Genomic DNA, 14,263 nt, shown 5'->3' on the forward strand with positions numbered 1-14,263 from the left:
GTGATGGTGGAATTAAACCCAGTGTGCTGCTGGCAGCTTTGCCTAGGTGCAGCACTTCCCCATAAGCAGTCCCGCCATGCCTATTTTTTTCCTGTGGTGCATTGTGGAATATACTCCAAAATTTATGGCAATTTGAAAGCAGAGGGTCAAACCAGCACAGCAGACTTTTTGGGTTTACTCTCTTGTGACCAGATTTGAAATTTTTTTTAATCTCCTGTGCCCTAGTAGAGATTGTAAACTTAACAATGATTATGTGAATGTCTAATACATGGAATGCAGTAAAACTAGGACAGTGTTTCAACATGCCTCTTGTGCCATGATCAAAGGAGCAAGTTAGCACCCAGTTAGCAGCAGAGAAGGGGGAAGGTGGAATGAGGGCGAGGTCTGTATTCTCAGAAATGCCTATGGATGCTGCAGACGGGAACCTACTGGCTGACACTAAATAGCTTATTTGAACTAAAAAGGAGGAGGAAGCCAAACGAGTATATTTGGGGGAACAAGACTCATGCAATAGGGTCACTGGGGCTCAGGTCTTGCCATGTAATTTACCAAAGAGGGATGATTCCGCCTGAAATAGCTAAGGAGGAGTCTTACTTTCAAGCGTAATATAGGATTTTATTGTGTAATTTATTATTTTTTGTAACCTCTTTACTAAACTTGAGGCTAAAAGCCTAACATTATGTCTCATTAAGTAATTACTCTCATTACTTTATTTTACCCATGTGGTAGTAAGTTCAAGTAAAGCTCTCCCTAATGGCTTAAACAGATACCAAATCAGGGTAAGGACTGGAGGTAAAGCAGTGCATATGGGATAGTAGCTGAAAGACTGCCAGAAAAAAAAAAACAAAACAAAACAACACAACCTTGTAGAAATAAAGCCAAATAATTATGCAGCAAATAAATAACGGTGAAATAGAACAACTCCTGCTGGAGAATTGCTTGCTGTTACTAATACCATATGAATAGACTTAGTTATCTGTGAACACACTAAGTATTAAGGTAAAGTAACTGCAGCTGGTTGGCAATATCCTTGTGTATTTTCCTCAGTGCCATGCTTGTTACTTCTGGTTCTAGTGGATTATTATCTTTGCACTGTTTCTTACTTCACTTAATCTTCTAACGAGTGTGTAGTAATGCTTTTCATATGTGTATTAGTCAACACCCTTCCTGTCAGCTTTTGTAAAAGTGTAAGGAGTTAAGGTAGATCTGAAGGTAGCTCAATGTGAGTCTGTTATTTTGGAGAACTGATAAAAAGATACTGCAAAACAGGGGGAGTGGAGAGAAAATATACCCTTCTTGCCACAAGGAGAGTCTGTTTCTGGACCCTGAGGCAGAAGGTCTTTCCAGTGGCTTTTGACTTCAGACTCTGTAGGCTGCTTGCTCTTCTGATTCATGAGGATTTTAGGGCATTGTTTTGTAAAACTGACTTGTGTGCTTGCAGATCTTTTTACAAAATGTCTCATAGGCATGACAGGTTCTGTTTCTAGACAACATCCATCTATATTTTCTTGGGCTTTGAAAAATGAATATAGTAAAAAAATTACAACTTCAGGTCAAAGATCTTGCCTTCAAGGTTACTCTCCGACGGGAATTATTGTAGTTCAATATATTGTGCGTAGTTAAATACAATAGTAAAAAGACTGTTAGATGACTTAAATGGAGCATTAATAAGGGTTAATGATAGATCCTTCTTCTATTACCTTCTCATTGTGCAAATCTATTTTCTGCTGACTCTGTTTAACTGAACTGTACATTTATATAATGTTTCATTCTGTAATGGCAGTTCTTGGAGAATATGCGATGCAAATCCTGAGTCAGCCCCCAGACCCTGTGTCACTGCTGCTGTTCTTCTAAAAGAGTTGCAGTACCACAGCTGGGCTTTGGGAGGCCAACCCAGAAATCTGCATTAATGCTTGCTGACCTTTCTGTGCAGCATAGCATACAACATGTTGAAATACACTAGTACATTACCTTAACACAGAAAAGTATTTTCTTTCTTAATGTTTTTATCCTGGTAAGGTTGCAGGGAGATAACATTATTATATAAGAAAATTGAGGTTTTGTTTGGTTTTACAATATTGAACCAATGTAAAGCAAACAGTGAAGAAAACCACATTTGAGGGATCTTCAAAACTCATAACTATTGCTGAACTCACTGTAAGCTGCACATGGTGAGCTCTTTTACAAAATCAAGCTATTATGTGTTATCTATACAAAATAAAAAGAAGTTTTAATGGAACTGTTTCTTTGTCTATAGAGCCCCTAGTTTTCTACTGATGGGGGAAAAAATAACAATTGTTCAGCCCATTATACTTGAGGGATAATTTAAAGTTAGTAAATTTTTACACCAACACTTTCTCTTGAATAATTCAGATCTGTGTGTGCATAGCAGAGTGCTTTTATTAAAAAACTAAATAAATAAAATGGGGGAGGGGAAGCTTAAGTTTAATATAATAGTGAAAAGGCAGTTCCTAAGATCTCAGTTTTATCTGAGAGTATTTTAGATTCCCCAAATTCTAGAAAATCCCCAAACCTTTCAACTGAATATGTATATATTGTGATCTTCTTAGGTGGTTGATATTTTATTTCCAGTTTTTCATTTAACTGGGAATCAAAGGTAATCTAAATTGCAAGATAGTTGTTTTCTATTCTTTAGGGGGCACAGTCCTTGATCATATTTAAATTTGATTGTTTCCTAGCTCATTTTTGAGAATATTTTTCCTGAATGGTTTATTTACCTTAATGTGTAATCCTGAACACAATTTCTCTTATTGCTTTTTCTGTAGGATTGTGGAAAAGGGTTACTACAGTGAACGAGATGCTGCTGATGCTGTTAAACAAATCCTGGAGGCTGTTGCCGTGAGTATTATCTAGCATCATGTAATCAGCACCTAATATTTAATTTACAATAGCTGAGTAAATACTTAGGTGTGAAAGGGAGGGAGGTGTTTCTCCCCCACTACTCCACTCTAGTGAGACCCCACCTGGAGTACCATGTCCAGCTCTGGGGCCCTCATGTAAGAAGGATATGGAGCTGTTGGAATGAGTCCAGAGAAGGGCCATGAAGATGATCAGAGGACTGAAGCACCTCTCCTGTAAAGACAGGTGGAGATTATTGGGGTTGTTCAGCCTGAAGAAGGATCCAGGAAGACCCCTCATAGCAGCCTTCCAGTGTTTAAAGGAGGCTACAGAAAAGATGGGGAGGGACTTCTATCAGGGGCAGGTAGTGATAGGACAAGGTGTAATGGTTTTAGACTGCAAGAGGATACATTTAGATTAGATATAAGGAAGAAATTCTTCACTGTGAGTGTGAGGGTGGTGAGACACTGGAAGAAGTTGCCCAGAGAAGTTGTGGATGCCCCCTCCCTGGAATTGTTGAAGGCCAGGTTGGTTGAGGCTTTGAGCAACCTGATCTACTGGAAAGTGTCCCCGTCCATGGCAGCGAGTTGGAACTAGATGATCTTTAAGGTCCCTTCCAACCCAAATATTCTATGATTTTGTGATTTTATGAAAGAAGCAGAGTTCACTGAAGACAGTCCACACAAGTTTTTAATTGATTTTTTTTTTTAAGGTAGTGGCATTTTGAAGGGCAAGAACTGACTTTGGATGTCAGCGATACATTTAAGGCTCTAAGTTATGTGGTACCAGTGGAATGTGTGTTTTGTACAATCTCAAAAACCTGTGGGGTTCAGCACTGATCATTTTAGCCCCAAAAGTAATTTGAAATACTGGCACTTGTGTAGTCTCTTGTTCATTTTTTGTAGAGTATGTCATAGTAATTTATTTAGAACCTTAAACAAAAGAGAGTGCATTACTTTTCCTTGCAACTTAAAAAGGATAATGGATTGGCTGAACATGTTAGCTGGTATGAAGAGTTACAAGAATTCAAGTCAGAGACTTCTGAAGAATATTGCCATGAAAATAGTTATGCTTCATTTGCAGTTGTTGCCTGAAGGTGACCCATCACAGTTTTTGCCACTATGCAGGAGCATTTATAAAACAAGGCTCATTGCAAGAAAGTATGGACAACTACAAAAGTGGATAGTGTAGATTACAACATATCTAACCAAAAATCATTTGTCACTACTCTTCAAATTGCACATACGTACATCAAATTGTCATATTGACAATTGTTAGTATTGAGAGAGATCAGAATAATGTTTCTTGCCAGGAGTTTGTGGAGTTTCTAATATACCTTCTTCCTCTGTATTTTGTGCAGTTTTCAAACATTTGAACTTTTGTACAATTATTTCACGTTCTACCACTTAGAGAAAGGTATAAGGATTTTTGAGACAGGAAGATGAAGGCTTCTAGTGGCCACATACAGTATTTCTGTGCACTGTCCATACTTCTCAGTCATTTGTAGCTCTTCCATCTGATTTCACACCATATGTTCACCAAACCAGCAATCAGATGCTGGGAAAATTCCTCACAAATAAATTTGTCAATTGTCTATTCTATATGCTAGCACTGGTCACTTCCAGTGCAGAAGAGAGGGGACATGTTGGGCAAGAAAAAGCAGTCCAGATGGAACACTCAGAGCATTTCAGACAAATGTAATACAGATGTAATTTTACTTTGTGAAACTAAGATATTAGCAAGGCCTAGGAGAGATAGATGCAAAAAATTTCGTATGCTGCTGTTCCTGGAAATCTGACTTCAGAGTCAGCAGGAGATATTTTGGATTTTATCCAGTGGTACTGTGTGGCTGTCTGCAGCAGCCACGTAGTGGAAAGACTGCAAAGATCGTGGAGCAGACACAAGTGTTTCAGAGGTGTGCAAATAATGCAGATGGGATATGATTGGTGTATTTCCAGACTGTTGGACTTTTCAAACTAAAACCAATTGTTGATCATATGGAAAAAAGAGAGGTCAGCCTGAAGGGCTCTTCTGAAGGATCGTAGTGGTGATGCAGGATTAGTACAGATCATCCATGGAGATACAGTGCTGAAAAAGCTGTCCGTAGGAAAGGACTGGTAGTGTTGATTGTCCTCTGTGTAAGGTACCTAGAGATGAGGAAAAGTTAATGTGGTTACAGCAGTAATGCAATTACTCAGACGGAATAGGAATATTTACCTGGGATGGTAACAGAATACCCCATTGTGAAAGATTCCTATAAATCATCATTTGGCATTATTTGTAAGCCTGTTCACACTAAATAAGATGTGAGAATTAGTGTTTATAGCAGTAACCAGACATACTGCAAGACTATCATGGTCACTTCATACTACTTTCTGAATGATCTGATGCTTACTGAGTCAATCTCATCCAAAGTAATCTAAGTTATGTATCTAAGTTTAGTGCACAACATAATGCATTTGTATAAACTTCTTAAAATTGGGTCAGGTTATTATTTTATGACCAATTTTTTTCTTCCAATCAAAGCGCCCCAGTTAAGATGGTTCTATATTATTTATCATTCTTTTGCAAAAATGATGATGAAATATGTTTCAGAAAGTGTTTCAGCTCTTTACTTTAAAAGCCAGGAACCAAATGAAGATCTTCAGCTTCTATGAATTGTAATAGCTTGGTTGAAATCAATGGAACAGTGATGTATGAAAGCTGACCTTTATACGATCATGCAATAATGTGGATTTTTATAGATCCTGGTACTAGATCCCTAGCTGGGAGGGACTGTATGGACTTTTGCTGTTACAGCTCATACTGAACATCTAAGCAAAGCTGGGAAAGCTGTGATCGTGACCCAATTTGGGATCTTTACAGCCCAGCCAAATACTGTGGCAGATTGGGGCTGCAAACTTGACCGTGTGGCGTTTGTAAGCAGAATGGGAATTATTGTTAGAATCTAGAAAATACTGCTGCAGCAGAGTAATATTTCCAAAATAAAAGGAATAAACCCATAAATCATTCTTTAAAACAAATAATTGTACAATCCCCTCAATAGACTATGCTGATGAACACCCTCCTAGCACCAGCTAGGCATTTTGACCTCTGCAATTTTTAGAAATTGCTCTTAGCAAGAGAAGCAGTCTTCCCTTTGTTGAACTCTCTTGAACTAGAACTAGTCTGTCTACTTGTTTTATAAATCCCTTGTTGAGAACTGCCATTGTAGTAATGGATCTGTGCTCACAGTGGATCACTGACATGAGGAGGTATTATGTCTTCATTTAGCCAAGGGTTTTTTTTGAGACACTTCTAAAGGATTTAAGCAAAAGTGTAAAGTGGGATTTTAAAAGCACCCGAGCATTTTTGTTCAATTCCTTTGGAAATTGTTAAACCAAATGGACTAATACTCTTCAAAAAAAACATAGAATCTCATAAAGCTTCTAGGTATGTCCGTTTCTTGTAGTATCTAAGACTAGCTCTAACTGGTTTAGCAAGAATTAAGCAAGCAGTCAGATTACGACACAGAAAATTATTCTTAATCTTCCAGGTCACAAGTCATCATAAACATATCAGACATCGGACCTCCCAAGAACAGAGAAAATAACAAAACCAGTATTGTTTTGAGGACCACCACATGCATTTTGCTGTTTTCCATGATTTTTTTTCCTTCTGGTTACATCTGATCCATTGTTCCCAGTCCATTACTGTATTTGCCCTTAGTGGGAACAAATCAGCTTTTTTTTCTCTCTTCCACACCTTTGCCTTTTCCATTATTCTTCCATTGTTCTTCAAGCTGGGAGATAGTTTCATTCATAAGATAAAAGGTTTGAACAAAACTGGGGCAAACCAATGTTCAACTTTTTAACTTTTGATGTGCTGTTCAGAACAGGTAGGAAAGATTTGTTGCTACTTGATTTCTCAGAGGATCTGTTGTATACAGTGTCATTTTCTCACATGCTTGTTCTGGTAGCAGATCGTCTATTTTGTGTATGTTGTGGTTTGAACTGAGCTGATATCAAATCGCCACATGGGCTGTTGTTTACTCCTCCCCCTCCCCCCCGGTGAAATAGGGGAGGGACAAGAAAGAAGAAATTTGTAGGTTAAATATTAAAAAAATTACTAGCAAAACCAACAGTAATGACAGTATTCCAAAACGGGTAAAATGCAGTAGTGGGTCGCTGAACAGCGAACGGTACAGAGCCCGTCCCCATCAGCAATCCGACCACACCAGAGAAACTCCGCCCAGCCGATCCGGAAACCCAAACCAAAACAACCTGTGCGAGAGAGCACCGCCCGCCTATAGGCTGAGCTTTGACGGCACATGACATGGAACGCTCCAGTGATTGACTGGACCCGGCCCTCCAGCTGTGCTCCCTCTCAGCCCAAGGGAAGTTAACTCTGTCCTGGCTGAAACCAGGGCAGTGTAATTAATGAATTTCCACATGCAGATATCCTGAGACCACATCTTCACTGCCTGGCTTGCAGAGTTTGTTCTTGATGTTACGGAATTCAAATAAGCCTTGAAATATTGGTCAGAAAAAGACACACACTTTTTCCATAAGAGACATCTACTTTTTACCTGGTCACACTTAAGAAAATGACACTGACTTTTTTTAATGTGTACTTTCAAAATCTTATATTTGTAACTAAAAATACATTGTTTTCCTTCTTGCCTACTCTGCATTAGTGTCAAAGTGATAGGTTTCTGCTTGAAGGTTAAATTACTCTTTTAATTATATTTAAATTTGAAATATTTTTTAACAATTTACTTCTTATAATTAGGGTAGTTACTAGCATATCTTCTATATGTAGTTTTGAACTCATACAGCAGTCTCTAAATTTCCCATTACATTTTATAATAATTTGTTTTCTTATGACTGACTGTTATCTTGTCTAGATAGGAAGCTATATGTGGGACTCTTGTTTTCATTTCTGGTTTTTTATTCAATTTTCTACCACTTCAATCTTCATTGTATGCCTGCACTTCTATTCAGTTCCTTGTCAGCTTAAATTTGCAGGGAGCACACTGAATTCTCAGCTGTGATTACAAAGACTGGGGGCACTTAGCCACTTACAGGTTTGAGAGGGAAGATCTAGATTAAAGATTTTGTTTCATATCAGTAAACTTTTATCTGTTTGATAATGATCTGTATAGTAGTAGGTAAAATCTACAGGTATGAATGTGCAGTTGCAAGTATATTTTACAGACTCTGAGGCACTGGTATACCTAACAATTAGAGCTTAGACAAAATAGGATAATCAGACTTTTAAAGACTGGCTGACACCCAATAGAATCGATTAAAATATTTGACAGTTTTGGCATTCAAAGAAAAGTGGGTATTATGTAAAGATTAAGAAAAGGTTTCATCTTTTCTATACAGTCATTGAGTTAGTGCTTGCTGGAGATAGAGGTGGCCAATGGATTTTAGTTTCTGCCATCAGCTATGAGGTAAACATAATCAACACATAAACATCACAGAATTCTGAAATTCTGAACAAGGCAAATGTGTTATATGATCAATATATACTTACTCAGGCCTTTAAAAGGCACACAGTTAAGAAAAAAGTATTGAGACAAATAGGAAAGAAACCTGGGGCTCAGTTCTGTGGAAAATTAAGTTAAATTCCACAAAAGAGACTGGCAGGGGGGGCTAGGTAGTACAACACAGGATACTGACCTGTGTAAAATAGTGACAAAATTTGGGAATACTGTATGTAAGAGGAGGAATCCTATGCATCATTGTAGATATTGAAGAACATTGACTTCCTCTCTTTAGAAGAATTTGCCAAAGATTTCAATTTTAATAGAAGAGGCATTTGCACTTTCAGATCTTTCCCCATTCCCTGATGAATCCTGAGTGTTTCCATTCTCCCTCTGGCAGTAGGGAGTGGTTTTCTGAGTCTGTTCATGACATAAAGTGTTGTTCAGGGTAGATTTAGGAAAAAACAGTTGTTTTGATCTAAAGCTACCAAATCCCAGCAATCCCTGCTTTTCTCATGGGGGAGGAAGGGGGAGTGTAAGATTTTGTTTCAGAATGTTTGCTCAAAATTGGTATTTCAGTGAATTGCAGGTTTGTGCCAGGTTCAGCACGTTCATTTTGTGGTTGTTCTTAAAAGAATCAGTGCATGATACTGTAAACCAGGAAGGAATATGCTGTTCCAGCTGCAATTCAGTGCTAAGGGTTATGATATCGTATTGTGTTCCCTGACACCATGGTCTGCTTTTGCCATTCTCCCTCTAACCTCCTAACAGGAGCAGGAGGAAAAGCACAGAGATTGTTAGTTTTCAGATTTAATATTTGCACTTTGGCACACTCTTCGCTTTAGGAAATTTGCATGGCAATGTTTTGAAAGAAACTGCAGATGAACACTGAGTTCTTTTTTAGAAGAAAAAGGTTGTCAGTATGCAGGAGAAATTCAGTATTACTTTTATAGTAATTCATGCAGGGAAAAACATTACATAGAAAACCTAGACCTTCTTAGTGCACTCCCTAGCTGTCAATCTAGTCTCCTAAAACTGTAGTCCATGATGGAATAGATAAAAAACTGTACATGTTTTGGGCTTCTTCACAGCAGCTGTTAGTGTTAGTTGCTTGTATTTCAGATACTCCTTGTATTCTCAGGAAGAGCACTGGGAGACAAAAATCTTTGAACTTCTCTAGACCACATGAAAAGAAGAACCTGTTTCAAGTGGAGCTGTCCTCATTTTGTGTCCTGTCACCATGAAGACTAAGATAAACCAAACCAAAAACACCCTTTCTGCCCTTTGCAACTGGGCAGTATTTTCTCTTGGCTTCTTGAGAAGGATAAAGAGGAAAAGGTACTCTTCTGTGTGACCAGCCATGTACGAAGCCTGGCTTGCAGGCATGGCTTGAGGTAGCTGTAGTGTTGGCACTGATGAGTGCTCTTCATCCAAGATGCAGTAGTCATTTCATAACACTGTTGTTTCTTGTCCTGTCCTGTTCAAGATTAACACCAAGGGAAAGGCTTTTTCAAATAGCATTCAAAGATTAGGACAGTGTTCAGTAGTGATGTGGTGAAGAACATAGTGGCTTTTAATCTTAGGAATTCATGAGTGCTATATAAACACTCATGTGCATTTGGACATGAACTGTTTTCCATTTTGTAGTAGGGGTGTAACTTGTGAAGAAAAAGGATCAGATGGGTCCAGCAATCCATAACAGGTCCTGTCATTTTTTTTCAGAAATGTCTTCTGAAGAGTAATTTATTGGCCTTCTATGGTCTTGTTTTGGAAATCTGCACAGGGACATGTGAAGAACTTCCTGTGTAACTTTCTATATTTTTATTAGTGTTCCATTCTTCTTGTGAGCTTATCATAAGCCTAATGCAACTACATAGGACCCAGTGGGTCAGTGGGTTTAATGGAACCCTCAATGTCTTTTGGCATTTGTTTTATTTCTGGGGTTTTAGGGGCAAGTGAACTTATATTAAGGTAACTGTAGCAAACTAACATAAAATTAAAATTACTGTATATTCAAGTTCTGATGTGTTTCTCAAAAACTTTTTTTACAAAGCTAACTTTGTTAATGTTAAGACAGCTCCATTATTTAGAAAACATTAGTGAATTATAAGACATTGACGTGACTGAGCATATGCAGACTTTGTTGCTGTTAGCTAGGTGTAACTCATTTTACTCAAATGTGAAAGTAACATTGACCAGAGATTTAGCAATGCAAATTCAGGAATATTCCCAAAATACTGAACTGGCCAATAGGAACTGAGGATAGTGGAACCATCCCTATAAAGAAATTTGGCTAGATCTCAAGTACCAGTTACAAATTCTGGTAATTTCAGAAATGTGTCCTAAAGCAACAAGGCTTTTACTGGTACTTTGCAGTTTATTTACAGAAAAAAAAGGGTCCCCTTCTTAACGTTCAATCATTGATGCAGAAATACAGGAGAGTACTGAAATTTTAATTGTAAGAATTAGCTGAGATGCCAAATATTTTGAAACTATTTAGATCAAGAGTTGAAGATCTACCATCTGAACATTAACTCCAGCAGTGTTTGTACACTCATTCATCACATTTCATTACTTTCTGTAGCTAGCATCTTCAGCTATGATCACTCCTAGCAGCATACTTAAAGAACTGGGTTTTTTAAAAATACTGTCTTTGCTTACAAATTACTAATGTCAAAAATTTAATGTTAAGGATATCTGCATGGCTTGTGGCAGTACACCTTGCACAAATTGTGCAGATGAAGTTCTAGAGTTGTGCAGAAATCAGATACATACCTTTATTCATTTCCACTTAAATGCCTAACTGGAATTATGTTTAAGTGGTTAAGAGATTTGCATATGTACATGATATGGAAGCATGCCATACAGAAATCTAAGAGCAATTTGAAAATTATACTGAGAACATCTACTTTTTATTCAAATATATTTACTAAAATAGATGTGAAGCTCCAATTAAAAATTGGGCTCTGTCATCTATCAAAGCATTGAAATTATTACTATTCTTTGATATTTTCCTTTGCTTAATTTAATATTTTCTCTCTGAAAATAATGTAGAACTTAAAACTTTATACATCTCTCTGAACTAAGAAACGATAATAACCTTCAGTTCACCCAAGTCATTTCCCGATACTCAAGGACATAACTGTATAGTTGCATATTACATTCTCTAGGCAAAGTACATGAAAATTGTTGTCAGGCATGTTATTTTGTGAAGTCCTGATTATTTTAAAGGCTATTGGAGGCAGAGAGGAAGGGGAGCAGGCAGGTTTCACATCAGCCCTGCTGGCCAGTTTTGCAGCCCATGCATCTCTCTCTGCTTCCCATCAAAGCTGTGTCCAAAAACGATTTCTCCATTGGTCTGCCTGCCTTTTTCTCTGTCACATGCAACATGCCAAATTTTCTCTCTTCCCTCCATCCACACATATCAACATATGATATGTTTCTAAGTCAGTTAAAAAAGCAACACAACAGAATTGCTTTCTTTTGTATTGCATCTTTTTTTAGCTTCAAAGCAACTTACCTAGTACACAAGTCACTTTTAATTTGTATATGATTGTCTGTAGATCAAACAGATGTCCTGAAGAATATATTCTAATATTTAAGCTTCCATAATGACAGTTTGCTCTATTTCTATTAACCTAATTTTGTGGATGTGACCAAATTATATATACTCATTGTATTATACTCAAATGTGACAGTAGTCGTAATGATTCCTAACTATGTTTACAATAGTTTTACTTCATGAGTTATAAATGCCTGGCCTGAAGATGGATATGTAAGTGAAATGACTTTCAAAAAGTCCCAAGGCAACGTTTCTTTATTACTCAAATAAGTGCAAGGAATGCCACATCAGATACACTGGTTGTACTAACTGATTTAACAAAGTTTGGATAACTGACAGGTATTCTGTATTTCCTGTGAAGTCTTGTCTTGAAGGAAGGTACAAGACAGTGACTGAACAGGATCCTTTTATAGGAATATCTTATTGCAAAGGGTTTTACAGTGCACTTGAAGTCACAGTAAGGGAAGAGAATGTATATAATTATAATTTTACTATTTATAACCATTTATACTTCTAAAATTATAATTATATTTGTGTAGGCAAATCACAGCATGAGAAAAAATATGGAAATTAGTCTCTGTAGTGAGAAGCGTATTTATGATGTTATCTTGCCTGTAGCCTCTTGAAATAGCATAAAGACTCACTTTAATAGTGATTATAGTAGACTGCAGAATAAGGAGGTTCTAACAGTATTTCTGAAAAGGACTTCCATAAAAACATCATGCCTCGTATACATAATTAACCCTAAAAATCAAGGCATGGTGTCAGACAGAGAGAATTAATTAAGGGGAGTCTTTTTGTTTGTTTGCATATATCTTCTTATATTCACAGTCAGTGAAGGCAGGCAGGACCAGTGGTTGGATTGATATCAGGATGTGTTTTGCAGAGCAATTATTTTGCTTGAATCTGAACTGTGAGTATTCCATGTACATGGTGTGAGAGACAGCTTATAAAAACAGGTCCTGAAAGAAACAAGCCTGTAAGAAACAAGGACTGAGAAAAACAACCTGAGAAAGGGGGAGTGGAAGTCCTCCAAGCTAAGGAATGTCTGTAAAACTTGCAAGTAATGAAGCTATAGTCACGGTCAAAGCTGATAAGGCTGCCCAAATAACACAAGATGCAGCTAGAGGAGGGAGTCCTGTGGAGACAGGACAGTTCTGCTCTGGGGCACCTGGACAGATTTCAAGGGCCATCTGTCCGGTGAATGGCCTTTGCTTCATTATGCACAGAATGCATATTAAAGTCACCACCCCTGAATATGCTAATGAAGACTAACAAGATCATGCTAATTCCATCATCTCATGAAACACCTTACCCCTCCCCGTACATGGGATACGTAGGTACATGGGTTGACCTAGGGAGTGGACCCAACGAAAGTGGGTATAAATCAAGAAGGATGCAAAGGTAGGAGGTCCGGAGAGTGAAGTGAGGCAAAGAAGACAGATGCCTCCTGGAACCCTCACTGGCATGATCAGTGTAGGAACTCAGACGAGTGGTCTATTTCTCTATTCTCTCCATCTCCCTCCTTTCCTTTTTCCCCTTATCCTTCATTACCATTAAGCAATGCAAGGCATACTGTATTGCTTGCCATAATTCGTTATATACTTAGCTAATTATCATCTATCCAATTAGTACATTGTAGGAAGTTAATAAATATTTGGACTTTGAGACTTGTCTCACTGTTGTCCACTCCGCTGACGATTTACAAATCTGAGTCACTTGCCTCCCTCATCTGAGTGGGACATGACATTAAGATTGTTATAGTCGGCAGGATCCCCTTCAGTGTTACAAAGACTTAAAAGGTACTGATTCTCTATCCAATAAACTTGGACAGGGAGAACTGGGAAGTGGCCCCTCAGCTATATGCTGGGAGAGGGTCAGAGGGATACCAATTCTCTATCTGATAAACTCGGACAGGGAGAATCGGGAAGTGACCTCTCAGATCTAAGCCAGAAATGGTTCGAGCCGTGGCAAGCCATGACTAGCTGGGAACTGTCAGTGCTTGACTGCTCCCCTATTTTTGAGAAACTGAAGGAGTATAATGCTTGTCCTACTCTTCCAGTAAGGGTCTGGGCCCACGATAATTGGTGTAATCCAGAAGCCGTGGCAAGCTGTATCACTGTCCTTGTGTTGTAGTTTGAACTCAGACAGTAGCCAATTGCCACGTGGCCAGTTGTTTACTCCCCTCACCCTGCCCTGGTGAAATAAGGAAAGGACAAAAGAAGAAATTTGTAGGTTGAATAAAATGTTTTTTAAAATTTACTAATAGTGACAAAAGCCACAGCAATGATAGTAAGTCCAAAACGGGTAAAAAGCAGCAGTGTCTCACTGAGCACAGCAACAGGTACACAGCCCACCCCTCCACCCCCACC

At 38.2% G+C, this 14,263-nt stretch overlaps 1 protein-coding gene across 1 annotated transcript in view; it reads left to right on the forward strand.

The window, feature by feature from the left end:
* CAMK4 (calcium/calmodulin dependent protein kinase IV) overlaps positions 1-14,263 on the forward strand; it is a 108,231-nt gene that overhangs the window by 37,659 nt on the left and 56,309 nt on the right. The window contains exon 5 of the mRNA XM_026865301.1: positions 2,787-2,859. Coding sequence (XP_026721102.1) covers positions 2,787-2,859 — 73 coding nt within the window. The remainder of the gene's footprint in view (positions 1-2,786; positions 2,860-14,263) is intronic.

Source organism: Athene cunicularia (assembly GCF_003259725.1).
Source record: "Athene cunicularia isolate RWA chromosome Z unlocalized genomic scaffold, athCun1 chrZ_part1, whole genome shotgun sequence".
In the NCBI taxonomy this organism is placed as follows: domain Eukaryota; kingdom Metazoa; phylum Chordata; class Aves; order Strigiformes; family Strigidae; genus Athene; species Athene cunicularia.